The sequence below is a fragment of the Sebastes umbrosus genome, chromosome 12, assembly GCF_015220745.1.
Source record: "Sebastes umbrosus isolate fSebUmb1 chromosome 12, fSebUmb1.pri, whole genome shotgun sequence".
Lineage (NCBI taxonomy): Eukaryota > Metazoa > Chordata > Actinopteri > Perciformes > Sebastidae > Sebastes > Sebastes umbrosus.
In genome coordinates this window covers 17,303,365-17,322,120 of record NC_051280.1, presented here as the reverse complement: position 1 = coordinate 17,322,120, position 18,756 = coordinate 17,303,365, and the positions used below count along the sequence as shown (strand labels likewise).

Genomic DNA, 18,756 nt, shown 5'->3' with positions numbered 1-18,756 from the left:
TCTTAACTAACCTCCAAATATGAACACACGTCTTATCCTCCACAGTAGCTCGTTGAACGAGCCACCAAAAACAATCATTCACCAGGGAAAAGTGCTCTGCCGACATCAGTTTGCACGCTAGATAGATAATTAGCTGGTCAGTAGCATCATATGCTTATCCTGACTACATTTTATGGTATGTTTTCTTAACATCAGAAAATGTGAGGTATAGGAAGAGAAAACGTGTGCATTTGCAATGACAATGGAAAAAAGGGACTTGCATTGAAACACATTAGCTGTGGAGTTTAAGTGGGCCACAATAACAATCTGTCTTAACAGCTTGAAATACAGTATTATTGTAAGCTATACACGGCCCACTTACCTTGTGTTTAAAAAGGCTTAAATGTCTGTATGCTTGTTGTTGTGTTTTGTAGCGACAACGAATTAGAGAGCTAATCCTCAAGCAGCAGCAACAGAGGAGTGCTATTCGACAGGAGAGGGGCCCTCAGGAGCCTGCTGGCAACATAAACCCAGGAACACCACGACCCTGGCCCCAGGAGGGCCCTGGGCATCAAGGGGAAATGTTCAACCGGCCCCCACCACCTTATCCTGGACAAGGACCCATGAGAGGGCCAATGCGGTTTCCTGGACCTTTTCCAGGCGATCAGCGAATCCCTTTCCCTAATGAGGGACAACTTCCCAGGGGCCCACATCCTGGAGATCCTAATTTGAGACACCAGGGTCCAAGGTTTGTGTGATATTATTCTTTTTATTTCACTAGTGTGTTTCAGATATTCTGTAATTGATTACACAGCACTCCATGAATCTAGGAATGTCCTTCTATGTCCTCTATTTATATATGTTTTTATCCTATTTCAGGTTTGCATTTCCACCTGGCGTTCTAGGACCTCATGGGGCCCAAGAGTTCTTTCCCCGGGGGCAACACCCAATGCAGGATGTCCCTCCTCAAATGCGACGGTCCATGTCCGCCGAAATGGCAAAGAGTATGGGAGGCAACCCTATGGGGCTGCCCCAGCACTTCCCACCACGCGGTATGCCAGTGCAACAGCACAACATAATGGGCCAGCCTTTCATCGAGCTACGACACAGAGCCATAGAAAACAGGCCACGTATGCCATTTCCCCCTGGCGCCATGCAAGGAGGTCACATGGATCCCAACTTGCAGGGTCAAAGGTTACCAGGCTTTCCAGGAACACTTAATTCCAGGTTCCCTTTAAATCAGGGGCCCAGGATGGTAGACCCCATGGCCAGCCACACTGGTCACTTACAGCTATCTGCCAGCATGGACAATCTTCATCATCATGCCCAAATGTCAGGAGGCAACGCACTCAAACAATCTCATTTGATGAGATCCATGAGCCAGCCTGCTTCAAATGAGACCCAGAACATGGCAGCATCTATGATGCTGACTGCACCCCCTGCTGGGCACTCAGAGCAGGGGGTGTCCGGCAGTGAAGCCGTGGAGGAGAAACTGGATGCGGAAGAATCAGCAGTCAAAGATCTTGAGGACGTGGAGGTGAAAGATTTGGTGGATGCTGACTTGGAAAACCTAAATTTGGATGCAGATGATGGCAAAGATCTAGATCTAGAGACAAATGACCTACACCTTGATGACTTCCTAACATCTGGGAAATTTGACATCATCGCCTATACAGACCCTGACCTAGATGACATCAAGAAAGACCTGTTTAATGAGGAACTGGATCTGAGCGATCCTATGGATGATAATGCCGACACCACAGACATCAACAAAAACTCGAGCACAGGATCTGAGGCGTCATGCAGTTCATCATCTTTATCGGCAAAATCAGAGGCCTCAGGCGAGCAGTCTTCAGCTGAAGTAAAGCTGGAAGCCCCTGGGACTGGAAGTCAGGACTCTGCTTCTTTGGCACTCGGGAAAGAAATTAAAACAGAGGTCAAGGACTGTCAGAAACCCCCTGATGTGGTAGACCAGCAAGCCACTGGAAACACCTTAACCTCAAACCAGCAGGGAGTGCTCTCTGACTCCACCCCAGTCCTGTCTAGTTTACTCATTAAGCAGCAGCCTGAGGAGCAGTCATTAAATCCAATTGTTGAATCTGTCAGTCAAGGCGGTAAACTCATGCCCCAGCAGGACCAAGTCACTGACGCTCAGCATACATCCGGACTTACAATATCCGTCGCCACCACTGCAGGAGAAGGTGCTATGACTGGCTTTGGGGCAGACCACCAGGTGGGGCTAGCCTCTGGAGTGGACCAGAGCATTCTAGACCAGAGCGGTTTGGACCTGAGCGACTTGGACCAGAGTGGTCTGACCCCAGCCCAGCAGGCAGCGTTGAGCCAGGCGATGAGTCAACACGGCCAGCTCCACCGTCCTCTTCTTCTAGAGGAGCAGCCCCTCCTATTGCAGGACCTCCTGGACCAGGAGAGGCAGGAGCAACAGCAGCAGAGGCAGATGCAAGCCATGATACGACAGCGCTCCAGCGACTCCTTCTTCCCCAACATCGGTAAATCATTTAGGCCACAACTTCTAGTCGGCGGTGCAGGTTAATGTTTGAGAGTGTTTTCTGATAGTGCATTATTTGTCATTTGCAGATTTTGACGCCATCACTGACCCCATCATGAAAGCTAAAATGGTTGCCCTAAAAGGCATCAACAAAGTCATGGTTCAGAACAACATGGGGATGACCCCAATGGTCATGAACAGGTAAAAAGTTCACTTTGGCACCGCATGAATACATTTTCTTTCTTGATTAGAAAAATGTAATAGTGGGAGTGTATGTATTAGTTTTGGTTTTAACCTTTTCCACTCCACCTCTCTTTTTCATAGACCTGTTTTTGTCTTTTTTTTAGGGGTGACAGTGGGTATTATGGGGCAATAGCAGGTCAACAGTAGATGTCACATGGAAGTGGTGTACATCATCTGCCAGTTTTTCTTCACCAATAGTTAGTGCAACTTCGTAGTGTTATCTTCCTGACATGCGGGGGAAAAAAATGGAGCCCGCTACAGCCTCTGAAAAAAGTAAAGTCGGCCAAGATCGCCTGCGGCCTTAAAGAGTGGAAGAGGTTAAAGCAATGCTAATACTAACCTAATAACCCAGCCACTAGGATATTGTGCTACTATTTGAAGAATTGCTTTTGTGATTGATTGATTGATTGATTGATTGATTGACTGACTGACTAAATGATGCATGGTTGTGGTATTGCTCTATTAAAGATTTCCTCCTGGTCCTGGTCCTGGTCCTGCACCACCACCTCTTCCTGAAAGCACACCGCTTCCTCCACAAGTTGTTGGACAGGTAGATTAATCATTAAACTGCTTAGCTAATATTTCAAACTATATCATGAAAAATATCTGAGATGCAAATGATAAAATATTATTCAACCTTGCTTTCAGGATGGCAAATTAACACAAGTATCAAGACCAAATCCTCCAAACTTTGGACCGGGATTTGTCAGTAAGTTCTCTTAAATTTCATATGCATTTTAAAACTTTTTGGTTTCAAGGTCTGTCAGGCCTTGAAATGTTAAGATGTTTGTTTTTTTATGCTGTCAAGATTGCTAACAAAAGAGTTTTTTTTCTTCTTCTTTCAGACAATGCTCAGAGGGCTCAGTACGAGGAGTGGCTCCAGGAGACTCAGCAACTACTTCAAATGCAGCAGAAGTTTCTGGAAGAGAAGATTGGGGCTCACAGGAAGTCGAAGAAAGCCCTGTCTGCCAAGCAGAGAACAGCTAAGAAGGCAGGGAGAGAGTTCCCCGAGGAGGACGCTGAGCAACTCAAACATGTCACGGAGCAGCAGGGTGTAGTGCAGAAACAACTAGAGCAGGTAAATGTTCGGCCTGTCAGGCTCCAACACTGAATTCTATCTCAGCACTCAGGCTGCCCTAAGCATTGTCCTTTCATTGGTTCTATGGAGCAGAGTTTAATAGTTAAAGTAGGGGTTGGCACATAACAGCACATTGGCCAAATCTGGTCGTCCACCAGAGGTAGTTGCCCACATGCCTGGCGTGCTTTGCACCATGTTATGGACGGTGTGTGGTGCTGAAATAAGGTCTAACTGAATAACAGATCGAAAAAAGTATTTAATCAGTTTTATTTACCTAGAGAGACTTGTATTTTTTTCTAACTGCCAGTTTATTTGCAATGACACACTGACATTTGTGAAAGCGTAAGATAAACACACATTTGATTTTTCTTTACCTTCAATTCGTTTTTACACATTTGAGAGACAGTTTCTTTTTATTGGGAGCAGAGATGCTACCTTTGACTGTACCTTTATAGCAGACCTAATTAGTATTAAATATTAACAAGTTATTTCTAATTGATCTAACAGATAATGTAGGTATAGGGTATCCATTTGAAGGTATACATCTAGCTATTTTCTTCCCGAGCAGACATGAAAAAATTATATCCTAACTACTGCACCTGCACTACACCTGTCAACCTGCTTTGACTCCCTAACAGAGCAGTGCTGAAAAAAATGCTCTTGGCTGATTGTACTATCCAACTCCTTCTTTAAAGTTAAATTCTTCTGGTGCTGTTTGAAATTAAAATCTCTTCCCTTGGGTGAAACCTGTGTCCTCATAAATTTGTCTTTGTAAATGTGATAAAATGCCTTAAAAAGCGATGCGTAATTTCTTTGTAAATTTCAAAGAGCACCTCAATGATTTGTGAATATGCTTTGTTTCAGATCCGCAAGCAGCAGAAGGAGCACGCTGAACTTATAGAGGAGTACCGAGTGAAACAGCAGCAGAACAATATGACACCCATAATGCCTGGGATGCATCCGATGCCAGGGCCTGCTGGCATGGTCCCCAGCGGACCACCAATTGTCCAACCTCCCATGAATCCTATAATGCAGATGCCACTTCATCCTGGCCAGCCAAATCCACCGCCGTGTATCCCCAACCCGCCACCTGGCTGGAATCCCAGTGCTCCCATGCCCATTGCGGGACCAGGAATGCCACCTATAATGCCCCCCCAGGTTCCTGTGGGAAACCCAGGCCAACCCCATCAGATGCCAATGGGTAACATACCTCAACACTCACAGCTGCCTGTGGATCCCCAGGCGCCACCAGCTCCACCAGGTGGTGTAAAACCCATGCAGGCAGGTGGTATGAAGTTCGACGACAACAACCCGTTCAGTGAAGGCTTCCAGGAGCGGGAGAGGAGGGAGAGGCTTAGGGAGCAGCAGGAGAGACAGCGGGTGCAGCTAATGCAGGAAGTCGAACGACAGAGAGCCCTGAAACACCGTATGGAAATGGAGCAGCAAGGGATGATGGGTCCAGATGGGAACATGGCACCGCTTGCTCAGATGCCATTCTTTAACGCAGAGCTGCCACAGGACTTCATGCAGCCTCAGAGGCCTCCTCAGCAGCAACTTGCACCGATGTTCCCCCAGCAGCAGGGCATGCAGCCCGGTATGGGCTCACCACCTGGGATGTTTATGCAAGGTGAAAGGAGGGCGATGATGGGCAACGGAATGATGCCCCGTGACATGGGGCCTGGTTTTGGGCCTGATAGTCTCGCCCTGCAAGCACATAATTTCCCTCAGGGTCAACCCAGACCTCGTCAGTTCAGTGGACCAGGAATGATGCTTCAGATGCCTGGCGAGGGTCCACCATATGGAGGTGACTCCACACCTCTACCGTCTAACTTTCCAGGCTCAGGTCAGTCTCTAATCCAACTCTACTCCAACATCATCCCAGACGAAAAGGGAAAAAAGAAGAGGAACCGCAAAAAGAAGAAGGAGGACGACGCAGATTCAGTCAAGACACCTTCAACTCCACACTCAGACCTCACAGCCCCTCTCACACCATGTGTCTCAGACACCTCCTCAACTCCAACCAGAAACACCCATCTCTTCGGTGACCAGGACTTGTCAAGGTCCCCCTTAATGGGATCCGCCACCCCCAGTCACTCGGAGCTGGAGAGGCAGCTTTCTGGAGGCCACTCTGGACACCCTGGTCTCTTATCAGACACAGCGAGAGCCCAGGCTCAGGAACACGACCGGATCCTTAACAACATAAAGCTGGAGCAGACCGATGCCAGTGAGTGTCACGGGTCCATCGGCTCAGACATGAGCTCTGTGAAGGAGGAGGGTAATAAAGGGAGTGTGTCTCCCTTCCGTGCAGGGCAAAGTCCAAACAAGGGGGAGGCCGGAAATGAACTGCTGAAACACCTTCTGAAGAACAAGAGCACACCTCCACCTGGATTGGCCCAGCAGAGGTCGGAAGAGAGCATGCGATCAGAGGAGGAGGAGGCCGCAGACTGCAAAGCCCTGCTGAGGCAAAGCTCCATGGACAGCAATGGGGTCAGTGTTTGTGTTAGTCACACAGTTAGAGTGCTGAGGGGGTGATCAGCATAGTGAGTCATAGAAGGGCTAAGTGATTCAGATGGGAGGCGCGTCATAGTCAAATTGCTATGACTCACAGCTGTCGGTTTTTGAATGAGTCATAGTTCTGTGTTTGAAAACATCTAACTTGAAGCCATAATGCTGCTCAAGTTATTTTAAGTGTATTCGTGCCTTTTTATGCAACATCATGTTTTTCTCATCTCCAGGCGTACTCTGATGGCCCCCCAGACTTCCCTGGACCCGTGGAGAAGAAGAAAGGGAGGAACAAGAGGGCTCCGAAAGGAGGGGAGAAACCTGCGTCTCGCTACAAGAAGAGGAAGAAGGAAGGGGATGAGAGGCAGCTAATGCACTCTGGCCCTGACACCGTAATGACCCAAATCAAACAGGTAAGATAGATTTTACCACCTTTATTACCTGCTCGCTATAAAATAGGTTGGAGCCGCACCGCTGCACAGCTTTGGGAACAAAGGATGGTAGAAAGATTATAGCTTGAAACCTGAATGCTTTATTCAGAATTTTACAGTATTAATTACTGCCAGAAGAGGGAAAAAAAAGTTTCCACCGAGCGCACAGACACTAATTTCACATATCATAAGCATATTACTATAATTAGGTACTTGTTGGATGACAGTTGCACACACAGGTATTAGAAGCTGTTATTATTCAGGAAAGTGGAAGGAGATTCCTGATTATAAAGCAAGTCCCTCATTGATTGAGGCTCATTGATTTAAACGTGATGAAGCAGACTCACTCATTAGAAATGGAGTTTCTCGCAAGTACAACACAAATTTGTCTAAAAGGGAAATTATGACTATGACTGCATGGCTTCGAGCTGGAAAAGCCTCTATATATGACAGTTAACAGTTTGATTCTGCCCCCATTTACCTGGCTTGTTCTGTGGTCTGCAGCGGGTTTGATAACTGGACCAGAGATTAGACTTTAAGGATACTTATTATTTTTCCAATATTCAATCCAAACTCAAGGCCACATTCTCAGAGATGCCAGTTCATAGCCGAGGTTACTTTTTCTGGGCATCTTACAGGAAGTAAAAGAACTATGTAATGGTGACATAACCTTACATAGCAAACACATGACTAATGCTAATGCTTGAATTGGCTTAAGAATTGCCTTGATGGTGGTGGAAGGATTGCTTGATATAAAAAAAAACATCCATACAACAATCTATCCACGATTAATGATGCTGGTTGTGCTAGGTTGGTCATAAATATAATGTATGTTATGTTAGGTTTGTTTTTAGTATTTTTTTATATGTATACATTGTCTTATTTAGTTTGGTGTTTTGTGCTGGAGTATCCATTGCACCTGTTCTGATATCACTCCTACCCCTTCCTCTGACACAGCAGCTCTCCCTGCTTCCCCTCATGGAGCCACTGATTGGGGTCAACTTTGCCCATTTCGCTCCCTACGGCAGCGGCCAGCTCAACGGAGAGAACCTCCTGTCTGGCACCTTTGGCAGCGCTTCACTCGATGGAGTCTCTGACTATTACTCCCAACTGGCCTACAAGGTGAGATCTGCTTACCTTACCAAGGTGGCACTGGGTAAACAGTGTGATGTGTGTGTGTGTGTGTGTGTGTGTGAAGTGTGTCTGCAGCGTTATGTGCTGACACTGCACTGGTTCTGATTCCTACAGCAGAGTAACCTGAGCAATCCACCAACACCACCGGCGTCTCTTCCTCCCACGCCACCACCTGTGAACCGACAGAAAATGATCAATGGATTTGCCACGACAGAAGAGCTGGCCAGCAAAGCTGCTGCCATGGGTAAGCATTCAGGAGGATGTGCCTTAAAGGTATACAATGCAGGATTTTCCCAAAAAACAATGTATGGACTCATACAAGAGTAATCCCTCTCAATCTTCACTGTCTAATCCTAATCCTATGACCCACTAGAAGTGTGTGGCGATGTCTGTATCTTCAGAGACCCTGCCCTCTGCCTATTACGTCTCCACACCGGCGACAGACGTGGCCAGAGCCAGTATGTTTTTGGGTTGTCCGTACCATTCTCATGAACGTGATATCTCAGGAACGCCTTGAAGGAATTTCTTCAAATTTGGCACAAACATCCACTTGGACTCAAGGATGAATTGATTAGATTTTGGTGGTCAAGGTCACTGTGACCTCACAAAACACGTTTTCGGCAATTTCAATTTCACACAAATGTCTAACAGGATAAAATGATGAAGTGATGACATTTTGGACAGACATGGATGTATACTGCAACTTCACTGGTTGCCGAAGGCATACAGCCGCGAGGCGGGAATTCTAGTTTTCTTCTTATTTTACTGTGTTTTGGGACATTTCCGTGCGTCAGCCTTTGGGCAGAGGGTATGTAGCTCCCACGCATTCAAGGGGAAGCTACGAAAATGGCGGACACAGCGGCGAAAAAAACACAAATATAGCATGGCGAAACGTCAAGCGGACAAAGCTTGGGGTTGGCTTTCACTTTTGAGGTTGTATGTGATGCTGCAGGGGGTACACTAGGCTGTGTTCTGGCATCCGCGGTCAGGGGACATGCACTTCTGGTGTTGTTGAGCCGGGGGGTGGGGGGTGTTTACGAACAGTAAGCAACAATTCCTGCATAGAATGCCTTTAATGACACATTTCATCATATCGTAATGTTGAAACAAGGGCTATATGAATCATTACAGGCAAGCCTAGTGTGTATATTCGTATTAACATTGTTCTCCTCTTTCACAGTGTCCAAAGGCCTGGTCCCAAAGCCGCTACATGTCCCATTTAGGACTGAGGAAGACCTACTAGCCCGGGCCATTGCGCAGGGACCCAAAACTGTGGATGTTCCAGCCTCCCTCCCCACACCTCCTCACAACAACCAGGAGGAGCTCAGGTAAACAGATAAACAACAGTTATTCTTTCTGCCTTTTGGAGTACTACTGCATCATTAACGGCTGTCATAACAAATGGTTTGTGTTGATTACTTGTGTAATTATTCTTTTGTTTCTCCCTGTAAAATGATAACAGCAACAGAGGACAGGAGCCTTGCAAGGACAGGGACACACCTGACAGTTTTGTTCCATCCTCATCACCTGAGAGCGTGGTTGGCATGGAGATCAGCCGCTATCCAGACCTGTCTCTGGTGAAGGAAGAGCCACCGTCCCCCTGTCTGTCTCCTGTCTTCCCCATGCTTCCTGCACCTGATGGGAAAGGTAAACGCACACAAAAACACAAAAACATGTATTCCTGTGACTCCAATCATAATTAATTGGATGCAATATAAAACACCCAACTCCAGCATACCTTAACAGTGTGTTGGCCAACTTTATGAATTCCCTCTTTTTTCATTCTCCAGGGTCAGAAATCAAACTGCAGGATATCAAAACGGAGCCTTCTGCGATGTTCTTCGGCCCCCCCTTTGGCTCCATGTCTAATGAATCCAAACAAGGGCTGGTGTCTGTAGCTATCACTCTGAGACCAGCTGCAGCGGAGGTAGGAATACGTAATACTGTGGTTTCACATACTGTGGTTTCACAGATAGATTTGAATTATTTTTAATATGGGCAGTTTGAGTCAGAAATTCTAGCAAACTTAATCATAGTTTGTTCTTCATTAATCAGAATCTAAGTTTACAAAATTACCCATTTGTATTGTAAAAATTTAATTTAAACATGCTTTTTGCATGCAGGTTGGTTTATAGCTATTCATATCTTAATTCTTACATACATGCACCACATTTGGAAAAATCGATTTTGTAATTTTTTTTAATGCCATAATTGATATAATTACTTAATTTGAGTCTATGCGGAGGTAGAAGGAAGTTACAGCACAGACTTGGCAAAATTAGCGAAGTATACACATGTGACTACGTCCAGCTTTCAGAATAAGGTGTTAACAAAGGGAACTGTATATACAAAATACATATATGGAAATAAGTTGAATTGTATTATATACACCAGAAATATAAAACATGGTACCTGTGTCCCTTATAAATTAAAAAGAAAATACCACTAAATTGTGAGGGAAATGTTGTTGGAAAAGAAATTGTTAATAATTCCTGACGATGACTGATATTTGATTTCAGGACATCTCTGACTACTTATATGCTGAAAGTCAAACATTTTTACCATATAAATTTAGAGATTTTCCAAAGTAAAAGTCCATAGAAGTGTATGATTCAACTTTTTCTCATGGTCTAGTATTAATAAAGTAAACAAAAATCGCAATAAATCGTAATATCGAATTGCAATATACTTGCAGAATTGCAATACATATCAAATCGGCAACTTAGTATCGAATCGGGGATAAGCATATCATCCCAACTGTAATATTCACTTAGGGCTGTCCTACTTGTCTGGCTTATTCATTGTCTGGCAAATTCAATATGACATTTTTGATGATAATCAACTATACATTTTCTTTCTCAGAACATCACGGGTGTAGTGGCAGCCATTTCAGACCTCCTGTGTGTGAAGATCCCCAGTAGCTACGAGGTCAGCAGCACCCCAGACAGGGGGCCCTTGTCTATACTCGGTGGTCCACGGATGGGCCCCCATCATGGCATGGAACCTCGGCCCCAAATGCTCTTCCACGGACAAGGAGACAACGGAGGGATTCACGGCCGGCCGGGACAGATGATGAGGTCCGGTGGAGCACAGGCCATGATGCAACAACAGCAGGCACATCATTTCCGTTTCCATCCCAACAGCCCAGGTGAGTTATATTTTCTGAGCAAATATTTATCTCTTAATCCAAAAGTCAAGCATCGTACCACTGTAGGTTTACCATCAGAGAATGCATTTTGAAATGAATACCATTTCTAAAAACATGTTTTCTGTTCTTCAGGAGCAGCTCTAGCTCGAGGGCCTGACCAGAAGACCCCTGCCAGCCCTGGATGTAAACCTCAGTGGTGCTGTCACTGTAAGGTGGTGGTTCTGGGAAATGGAGTGCAGAAATCCATCAAAGATCTCCCCGCCCACATGAAGGTGCCAAATGAATTAAGCTTAAATACTCTGAATGGCAACAGGGTGGTGTATTAAATAGGCAGGCCCCCTTTCAAATGAAGTGGGATTTTGATACTGATAAAGTACAACATGCTTTAAATACACAGTTCATAAAAAGTCATCTTCCAAACAATTATTGATCAATTTATTATTGATTTCCTACTCATTGATGAATTATGACTGGATGCCTGGACTATTTGAGAGGATATATTATCTACTTTCAGCCTGAGGGGCCGTACACATCTATACACACACACACACACACACACAGCACCACCACAGTACTACTGCATATATCCTCTCATTATGTAAATCCTGCCTGCTGGAATCCATTTCAGATTAATTAGTGGGTTAAACGGCATACCCCATGACTTCAGTCTGGAGTATTTTGGTTATTTAAATATTGTATGTTTTTGATGTTTATTTCATAACTTCTTTTAACATCAGTTGAGTTTAAGCAGTTCAATTTGGTCAGGCTTTGATTCAACTCATTCCTTATTCAGCTTGTTAAAACTCAAACTTCTCTCATTAGGAATCTGGAGGCCGTTTGAAATCTGAAGACCTGGTCTTCTGTAGTCACAGCTGCTTCCTTCTCTACTGTTCCTCACCACCGCTGCAATCCAGATCAACCACAGAGACTAAGGTCCGTACCACTGTAACACCAAAGTGGATCTAAATAACATGCAGTTAATATGATTATTGTTGTTTTTTTTGGCTGGACATCATGGCTCTTGTGTCATCTTTTCAGGAATCGATGTCCCTTCTCCCTGTCTCCGAGCAAACCGAGAGCCTTTCTAAAATCCTGCACCAGTACAGTAACAACATGTCATCGCTGGATGTTCATTGCCTGGCCCAGCTTCAGCCCAAGCAGTCTCCCCCCTCTACTCCTCCCATCCCCTTCCCCATGGCGGGCGAGACGCCCAAGATGGAGATCAAGTCTGATGCCATCAAAGTGACGGTGAAGCTGAAGGCGCGGCCGCGGTCCCATGACGGCTGGCACCAGGGAAAGAGACAGAAAGGACTCCGCTGGAGGAAGTGGACTGTCCAGGTGGTAATGCCGAGAGGGAATTCCCAACTCCCAGATGAAGATAAGATCGATGAGCTCCTGAAGAAACTCGGGGCCTCGCTGCGTCCTCCTGCCTTACTCCGGGACCATCGGCGGTGCTGTTTCTGCCACCAGTTTGGAGATGGGATCACTGACGGCCCTGCTAGGCTTCTTAATCTAGATCTTGACGTATGGGTTCACCTAAACTGCGCCCTGTGGTCGACTGAGGTGTATGAGACGCAGGCCGGCGCCCTCATCAACGTAGAGCTCGCGCTACGTCGTGGCCAAACGGTACGCTGCGCCTACTGCCAGCAGACCGGAGCCACCAGCGGCTGCAACCGCCTACGCTGCACCAACGTCTACCATTTCACCTGCGCTCTGCAAGCTCAGTGCACCTTCTTCAAGGACAAAACCATGCTATGTCATGCCCATAGGCCCCGGGGAACAGCGGGACAAGCACTGGATCACGAGCTGCGTTGCTTCGCGGTCTTCCGACGCGTCTACGTCCAAAGAGACGAAGTGCGTCAGATTGCCACCGCTGTGCGGCAGCCCGAGTTAGGCTACACCTTTCGAGTCGGCAGCCTGGTGTCGCACGCAATGGGCCAGCTAACTCCTCTACAAATGGCAGCCTTCCATTCCCCAACAGCCATCTTTCCAGTCGGCTACGAGGCTTGCCGCATTTACTGGAGCATGCGCCATGGCAACCGCCGTTGCCGTTACGTCTGTTCTGTTGAGGACAGAGAGGAGCTGCCCGAGTTTTCCATCAGAGTCATCGAACAGGGATACAAAGACCTGGTCCTAACTGACTCCTCTGCTAAAGGTTTGTCATTACGTATTCTTTACAGAAATGTTATCGTCTTGCATTTCAGCCTTTTCTAATTATTTAACCATCATGTGTGCTTCTCTCGCTATGATTAGGAGTGTGGGATAAGGTTCTTGGTCCTGTTGCTGAGAAAAGAAATGAAGCCGGCACTCTGAAGCTCTTCCCTGTTTACCTGAAAGGAGAGGACTTGTTTGGACTCACAGTCCCTGCAGTCACCAAGATCTCTGAATCGGTTTGTTGCTGCTTTTTGTGGTTTTACTCAGGTTAAATACTAGGGGTGGGGGAAAAAAAACGATTCATCTATGTATCACGTTTCTTTTTTTTTTTTACGATTTTGAAATAGATTTTTTTAATGCCTGAATCGCTATAAGTGCTTCATTTGAGTCTATGCAGAGGTAGAAGTAAGTTACTGCATTTATTGTTGTAGTCAGAGTAACGTGGCGTCATATCTGTTTAAAAAACCAAAACAAAGCCGAAGCGAGAAAGCAGAAAACGGCGGAGGGGAATCCGACCTGGGCCCTCACATTTAGCCTGATTGAGCTGATGTATAAAGAGAACAGAGCTGACGGGGAGAGGTAACGGCAGACTTGGCAAAGTTAACGGAAGTATACACGTGTGTCTACGTCTGGTTTTCAAAATTAGGTGTTAACAAAGGGTACTGTATATACAAAATACATATATGAAAAGATTAATTGGATTATATTCACTACAACTATAAAACATGTTACATGTCCCTTATAAATTAAAAATAAAATTTGAAATTTCTTTATTCTTAAAATTTGTGGTTGCTGGAAAAAAATTAAATAATTACAATGGCTGATATATTTGACTTCAGGACATCTCTGACTACATACATGCTGAAAATCAAACATTTTTACAGTATTAATTTCGAGATTTTCCAAAGTAAAAGTCCCTAAAAGTGTATGATTCAACTTTCTCCCATGGTTTAGTGTTAAAAAAGTTGCAATTATTGTAGAATCGTAATACTTTAAAATCACATTAAATATTGAATCGACACCCAAGTGTCGTGACAGTATCGAATCGAGAGAAAGGCGTACCATCCCAGCCCTATTAAATAATATGGAATTTAAACAAATGCATAGATCATATTCTGCAGAGGCTGCAGGATATAACCCTTTTTTTAACTCATTTATTCCAGCTCCCTGGAGTGGAGGCTTGTGTCAGGTACTCATTCCGTTACGGACGCAACCCTCATGTGGAGTTGCCTCTCATATTCAATCCAGCTGGCAGCGCTCGCGCCCAGCCACGAACCATCTCTCCCTCCATCTCACTGGTGATAAGGTAACTTACAGCGAAGCTGACATTCATTTTCTGTACGTTGTCTCCAAGCTCGCGCATTATTTAACGTTGATTGTTTTTACTGTTTTCGTTATCTTCATTTCCTCCTCCTGTCAACATAAAAGGCCACATCCGCAGGCTATATCCAGCAGCAGTGCCAGGTCTAACCAGAATGTGGCCCAAGGAGAAGGTGGCGCCCCCCATAGCAAGCCTCCAGTAGTGCACCCCAGGTCGTCGCAGTACCGCTGGATGAAGAGCGAGTGGAGAGCCAATGTCTATCTGGGCCGCTCCCGCATCCAGGTCAGTGTCAAAATAGATATTTGGTTTGTTTCTCGGCCTTGACAGAGTAAGATCGATGCTGTTGGATTCAGTTTCCTGCGGACAGAATGAATACCGTCTTGTGCGATGTGTTCACAGGGCCTGGGGCTGTTTGCTGCCAGAGACATCGAAAAACAAACTATGGTGATCGAGTACAATGGAACCGTCCTCCGAAACGAGGTCGCCATCAGTAAGCAGAAGATCTATAAGTCTCAGGTATTCATCTGTTTTTATTACTTTTTAAGCTTTTGTCTAAAGTTGCTTTTGCCAAAACAAAACATTAAGTAAATTCTCCTCTCTCCTCGACAGAACCGAACAGTGTTCATGTTCCGCATCGACAGCGAACATGTTGTAGACGCTTCTCGAACTGGAGGGCTAGCAAGGTACTGTGAGATTCCATTGGTTATTGTGGCATTTTTGTACACATTTTAAGGAGAACTTAAAATAACATCTTTCATGGTCCTGCAGCTCCAAAATGTAGCACAGTGCTGTTCTTGCATATTAAAAAAAAACAACAGAATACTGTTTTTGAAGATGGTGCTCCATTCATTCTGCTACGCCAGTATCGCCTCACAGCCCAGCGCCGTTCCTGGAGCCACAAATCGAAAGCGTTTTGCAAGTCATTTTAAAAACGTGGCTTTTGCCGTACTTGAATTTGTATAAACATGTTACAGTAATCAGGATTTTTGAGTTAATTTTTTTCTAAATTCAGATCTATATCAAAACACTAGATTTAAGTTAAGAATACAATATTTTTGCTATTCACAATAATTTAAAATGTAAAATTGAACATAAACTACTTACTTTGTAGTCATGCGTAGAACAGTATGTTGTGCGATATGTAATAAATCTCTTGTCATTTTTGTTTGGTTTTTCAGATATATCAACCACTCTTGTGGCCCGAACTGTGTTGCTGAGGTGGTCACATTTGAAAGGGGTTACAAAATCATCATCAGCTGCAATCGCAGAGTTGACAAAGGAGAGGAGGTGAATAAAAAGACGTTCTTTTCTTTGATTAGACTTCTTTCTAGGGATACACCGATACCGGATCGGATATCGGGCCAATACTGACTCAAATAGCTGGATCAGGTATCAGTGACAATGGGATGATCTATTCATTCAAATATATGTTTATATACCATATACATTATATACTGGAATTTTAATTCCTGTTAATTTTGAAGATTTTCTACCAAGTTGCTGGTGCACAATTTATTATTTTAATACTAAATACCAATTCAGTAAATTTGTATTTATATATTTATTTGTTACATTTTGTTTTTATAAAGGTAAGAAAGGAATATTTAAGTCGAGCCTGATGTTGCCTGAAGGCTGGCCCACACTAAACAATTTTTCAAATCTTAACAGATGTTGAAAATGTGAGAGACCCCACTCATAACAATATGTTATGATGAATTTAACAGTTTTGTTCCCATAGTGTGTGGAGAGCAACGATTTGGCCAAAACTGCACACCACAGATTCCATTCATGAACAACGAGAGTCCCAACTCTCAAAACCGGAAATCTCGCAAAATATATCGCGATCAAACGTGAAGAAAAACAAAAATGGATGAAGTGGTTGTTGTCCTTCCTTCTGCAGTCCGCTTGGTTCCCAATTAGCTATTGTTCTTTCCCACGTGACTGCGTCATCGACAGTCCTCGCGGTTCCCCACACACAACACGATATCCGATCGTAAATATTGAACATATTTAATATTTACAATTTGAAATCGTTGCGGCCAGGATGGACTTCCGAGCCGATCAGAGGATGTAAAAAAACACTCCTAACATACTTCACTCTACAGGAATATCTGTAAAGATAATGTTTAGAACCATCAAAGCGCAGATACTGATGTTTCCCTCCCTGTTGTTTTTTTCCAGCTGTGTTTCGACTACCAGTTTGACGCTGTGGAGGATGCGCGCAAGATTGCTTGCCACTGTGGAGCTCCTGAATGCAGGAAGTGGATTAACTGAGGAAAAACAAAAAAAACATCAAACCTAAATGCATTCCTTGCTATATAGTGTGTGGATGCTGTGATCTCTGCACAGAGAGAAAAAAAGGCTTCACATTAAAGTCATTTTATGAATGAGCAGAAGGCCTGAACCCTCGGAGAGACGAATGAATTTTTACGCGTCGGTCGGTTCATCAAGATCGCGGAAAGAAATGGGTGGAGGAAGGGAAATGTAACACAGTAGCAGGATGTGACTCGTGCCATATGTTAGGGGCTCTGTTGTATGAGATGCCCCCGTCTGTCTGTCTGTATGTATCTGTGCGTTTGTTCGGTGTACATGGGGTGCGGAATCCACCAGCGAATGAGAAAGCACTGTGCAGGGTGCGGCCTTATTGCTTACTAAGGGCAGGCCCTTTTGTTTCATACTGTTAATGTATACCGTATGACTAAATGTAGACATCACTGAATGAGGAATGTACAGCAATGAATACCGCGAAGGGAATATTAACTTGCACTAAAAAAAGAAAATAAACAAAAAAACACACACACACACACGAAAACTTTTAAAATACTTGATTCCATGAGTCAGTTTTATCATAGGTCTCTGTCATGTGATTTGTGTGGAATTCGAGAGGTTTTGTATTTATTACTGAGTGAATGAATTTTATTCTCAAAATGATGAGATTGAGTTAAAGAAGGCTAGATTGCTATTGTTTTTGAAGATTGAGGAAGACATGCTGTTACTTTTGTATAAATGTACATAAAGAAAACTATAGGAATAACCGACCAAATACTACCTTAACCTTCTTGATGTTTGGGTGTTTTTAAAATTGTTTTTGTTCTGTTTGTCATTGAAATTTATTTAAGATGGACGTTATTTCAGTTTGAGAGTATATATTATGATTATTCTGTACAGAATTTGTAATATAACCACAATAATTCACAAAGTATTTTTGTTGTATTAAAAGTAAGGTATTGTAGCGTAGTGTTTTGTGACTTACACATGCTTTGACCACTCAAAAAAACAGAAATATTTTTGTTGACTAACGTAACGAGTTATCAGTTACAGAATAAAAAAAAAAAAAAAGACTCTTCAAATAGTAAGAGATCTGTTTGCTGTTAATCAGGTTTGATTTTAAAGAACTGTGAATTAGGTTTTGAAACCCAAAAATGACTTTTTAACTTTTTAACACGAATAGGTACACCGACATGTATTTACCTGTTTTTGTTTTTACATTGCTTTTAAAATAAGGTGCAAACGTCTAATGATGTTGTGAGTTAGACGAAACCAGTGTGTGACAGAAAGAATCGTAACGGGGAACTCTTGTTTGGAATCGTAGGTCGTTCTACCTTTTCATGGACAGAAATGGCATTCTCCTTAATCAGAAATATTTCTTATACTGACACTTCACAAGTCACATGCTTAGAAACGGAAGAGTTTTTGCGTGCACAATTTCAAGTCGACTGTAAAATTTTGGAGACAGTCTTAGAACTTGTAATGTATATGGCATGTATTTTTTTAACTTTCCGAAGACTCAATTGTATATATTTTCTCAATGAATGGTTGTAACAAAATTGTTTCTTGGATATTTTTCTTCTCTTGTATGATATTACATCATCCTGCCAGTGTGTTTGTGCTACATTTTCTTGGTCGTGTAGTCAGAATTTTTTTTTTCTTTCTTTTTTTTTTCTTCTTTTTTTTTTGAAAATGCCTTTTGAAGTGTACAGAGTATGAGGTTTGGAGTTTGTGGAATTGAATTTAGAAACATTTACAAAAATAAACTATTTTACATGTTAGCAAGTTGTGTATGTGATATCAGTAATTACACATATTAAATTGTTAAATATGAAGAAATGAAGCCATAAGAAAGAGGACCTATTATGCTTTTGTGCTTTTTTCCCCTTTCCTTTAGTGTGTTGTATAGTTTTTGTGCATGTAAAAGTCTGCAAAGTTACAAAGCCCAAAGTCCACACCAAAGGGAGTTACTTTCCCCCACAGAAACACTGC

General features: G+C 43.7%; 1 protein-coding gene across 7 annotated transcripts in view; it reads left to right on the top strand.

Annotated features, from left to right (window-relative positions):
* The window catches only part of kmt2cb (lysine (K)-specific methyltransferase 2Cb), a 78,417-nt gene extending 59,872 nt beyond the window's left edge, over window positions 1-18,545 (top strand). For 6 of the 7 annotated variants that reach the window (XM_037788119.1, XM_037788122.1, XM_037788123.1 and 3 more), the window contains 24 exons: window positions 414-727; window positions 859-2,486; window positions 2,575-2,686; window positions 3,197-3,278; window positions 3,377-3,437; window positions 3,574-3,806; window positions 4,671-6,293; window positions 6,542-6,721; window positions 7,697-7,861; window positions 7,988-8,117; window positions 9,054-9,201; window positions 9,336-9,520; window positions 9,664-9,800; window positions 10,736-11,021; window positions 11,154-11,293; window positions 11,844-11,954; window positions 12,060-13,176; window positions 13,275-13,411; window positions 14,339-14,481; window positions 14,604-14,778; window positions 14,896-15,012; window positions 15,106-15,179; window positions 15,675-15,783; window positions 16,678-18,545. In XM_037788119.1, coding sequence (XP_037644047.1) covers window positions 414-727; window positions 859-2,486; window positions 2,575-2,686; window positions 3,197-3,278; window positions 3,377-3,437; window positions 3,574-3,806; window positions 4,671-6,293; window positions 6,542-6,721; window positions 7,697-7,861; window positions 7,988-8,117; window positions 9,054-9,201; window positions 9,336-9,520; window positions 9,664-9,800; window positions 10,736-11,021; window positions 11,154-11,293; window positions 11,844-11,954; window positions 12,060-13,176; window positions 13,275-13,411; window positions 14,339-14,481; window positions 14,604-14,778; window positions 14,896-15,012; window positions 15,106-15,179; window positions 15,675-15,783; window positions 16,678-16,770 — 7,500 coding nt within the window. In that variant the 3' untranslated portion in view covers window positions 16,771-18,545. The remainder of the gene's footprint in view (window positions 1-413; window positions 728-858; window positions 2,487-2,574; window positions 2,687-3,196; window positions 3,279-3,376; window positions 3,438-3,573; window positions 3,807-4,670; window positions 6,294-6,541; window positions 6,722-7,696; window positions 7,862-7,987; window positions 8,118-9,053; window positions 9,202-9,335; window positions 9,521-9,663; window positions 9,801-10,735; window positions 11,022-11,153; window positions 11,294-11,843; window positions 11,955-12,059; window positions 13,177-13,274; window positions 13,412-14,338; window positions 14,482-14,603; window positions 14,779-14,895; window positions 15,013-15,105; window positions 15,180-15,674; window positions 15,784-16,677) is intronic. The other variant, XM_037788118.1, reaches the window with a different exon arrangement.
* The last annotated feature ends 211 nt before the right edge of the window (window positions 18,546-18,756 follow it).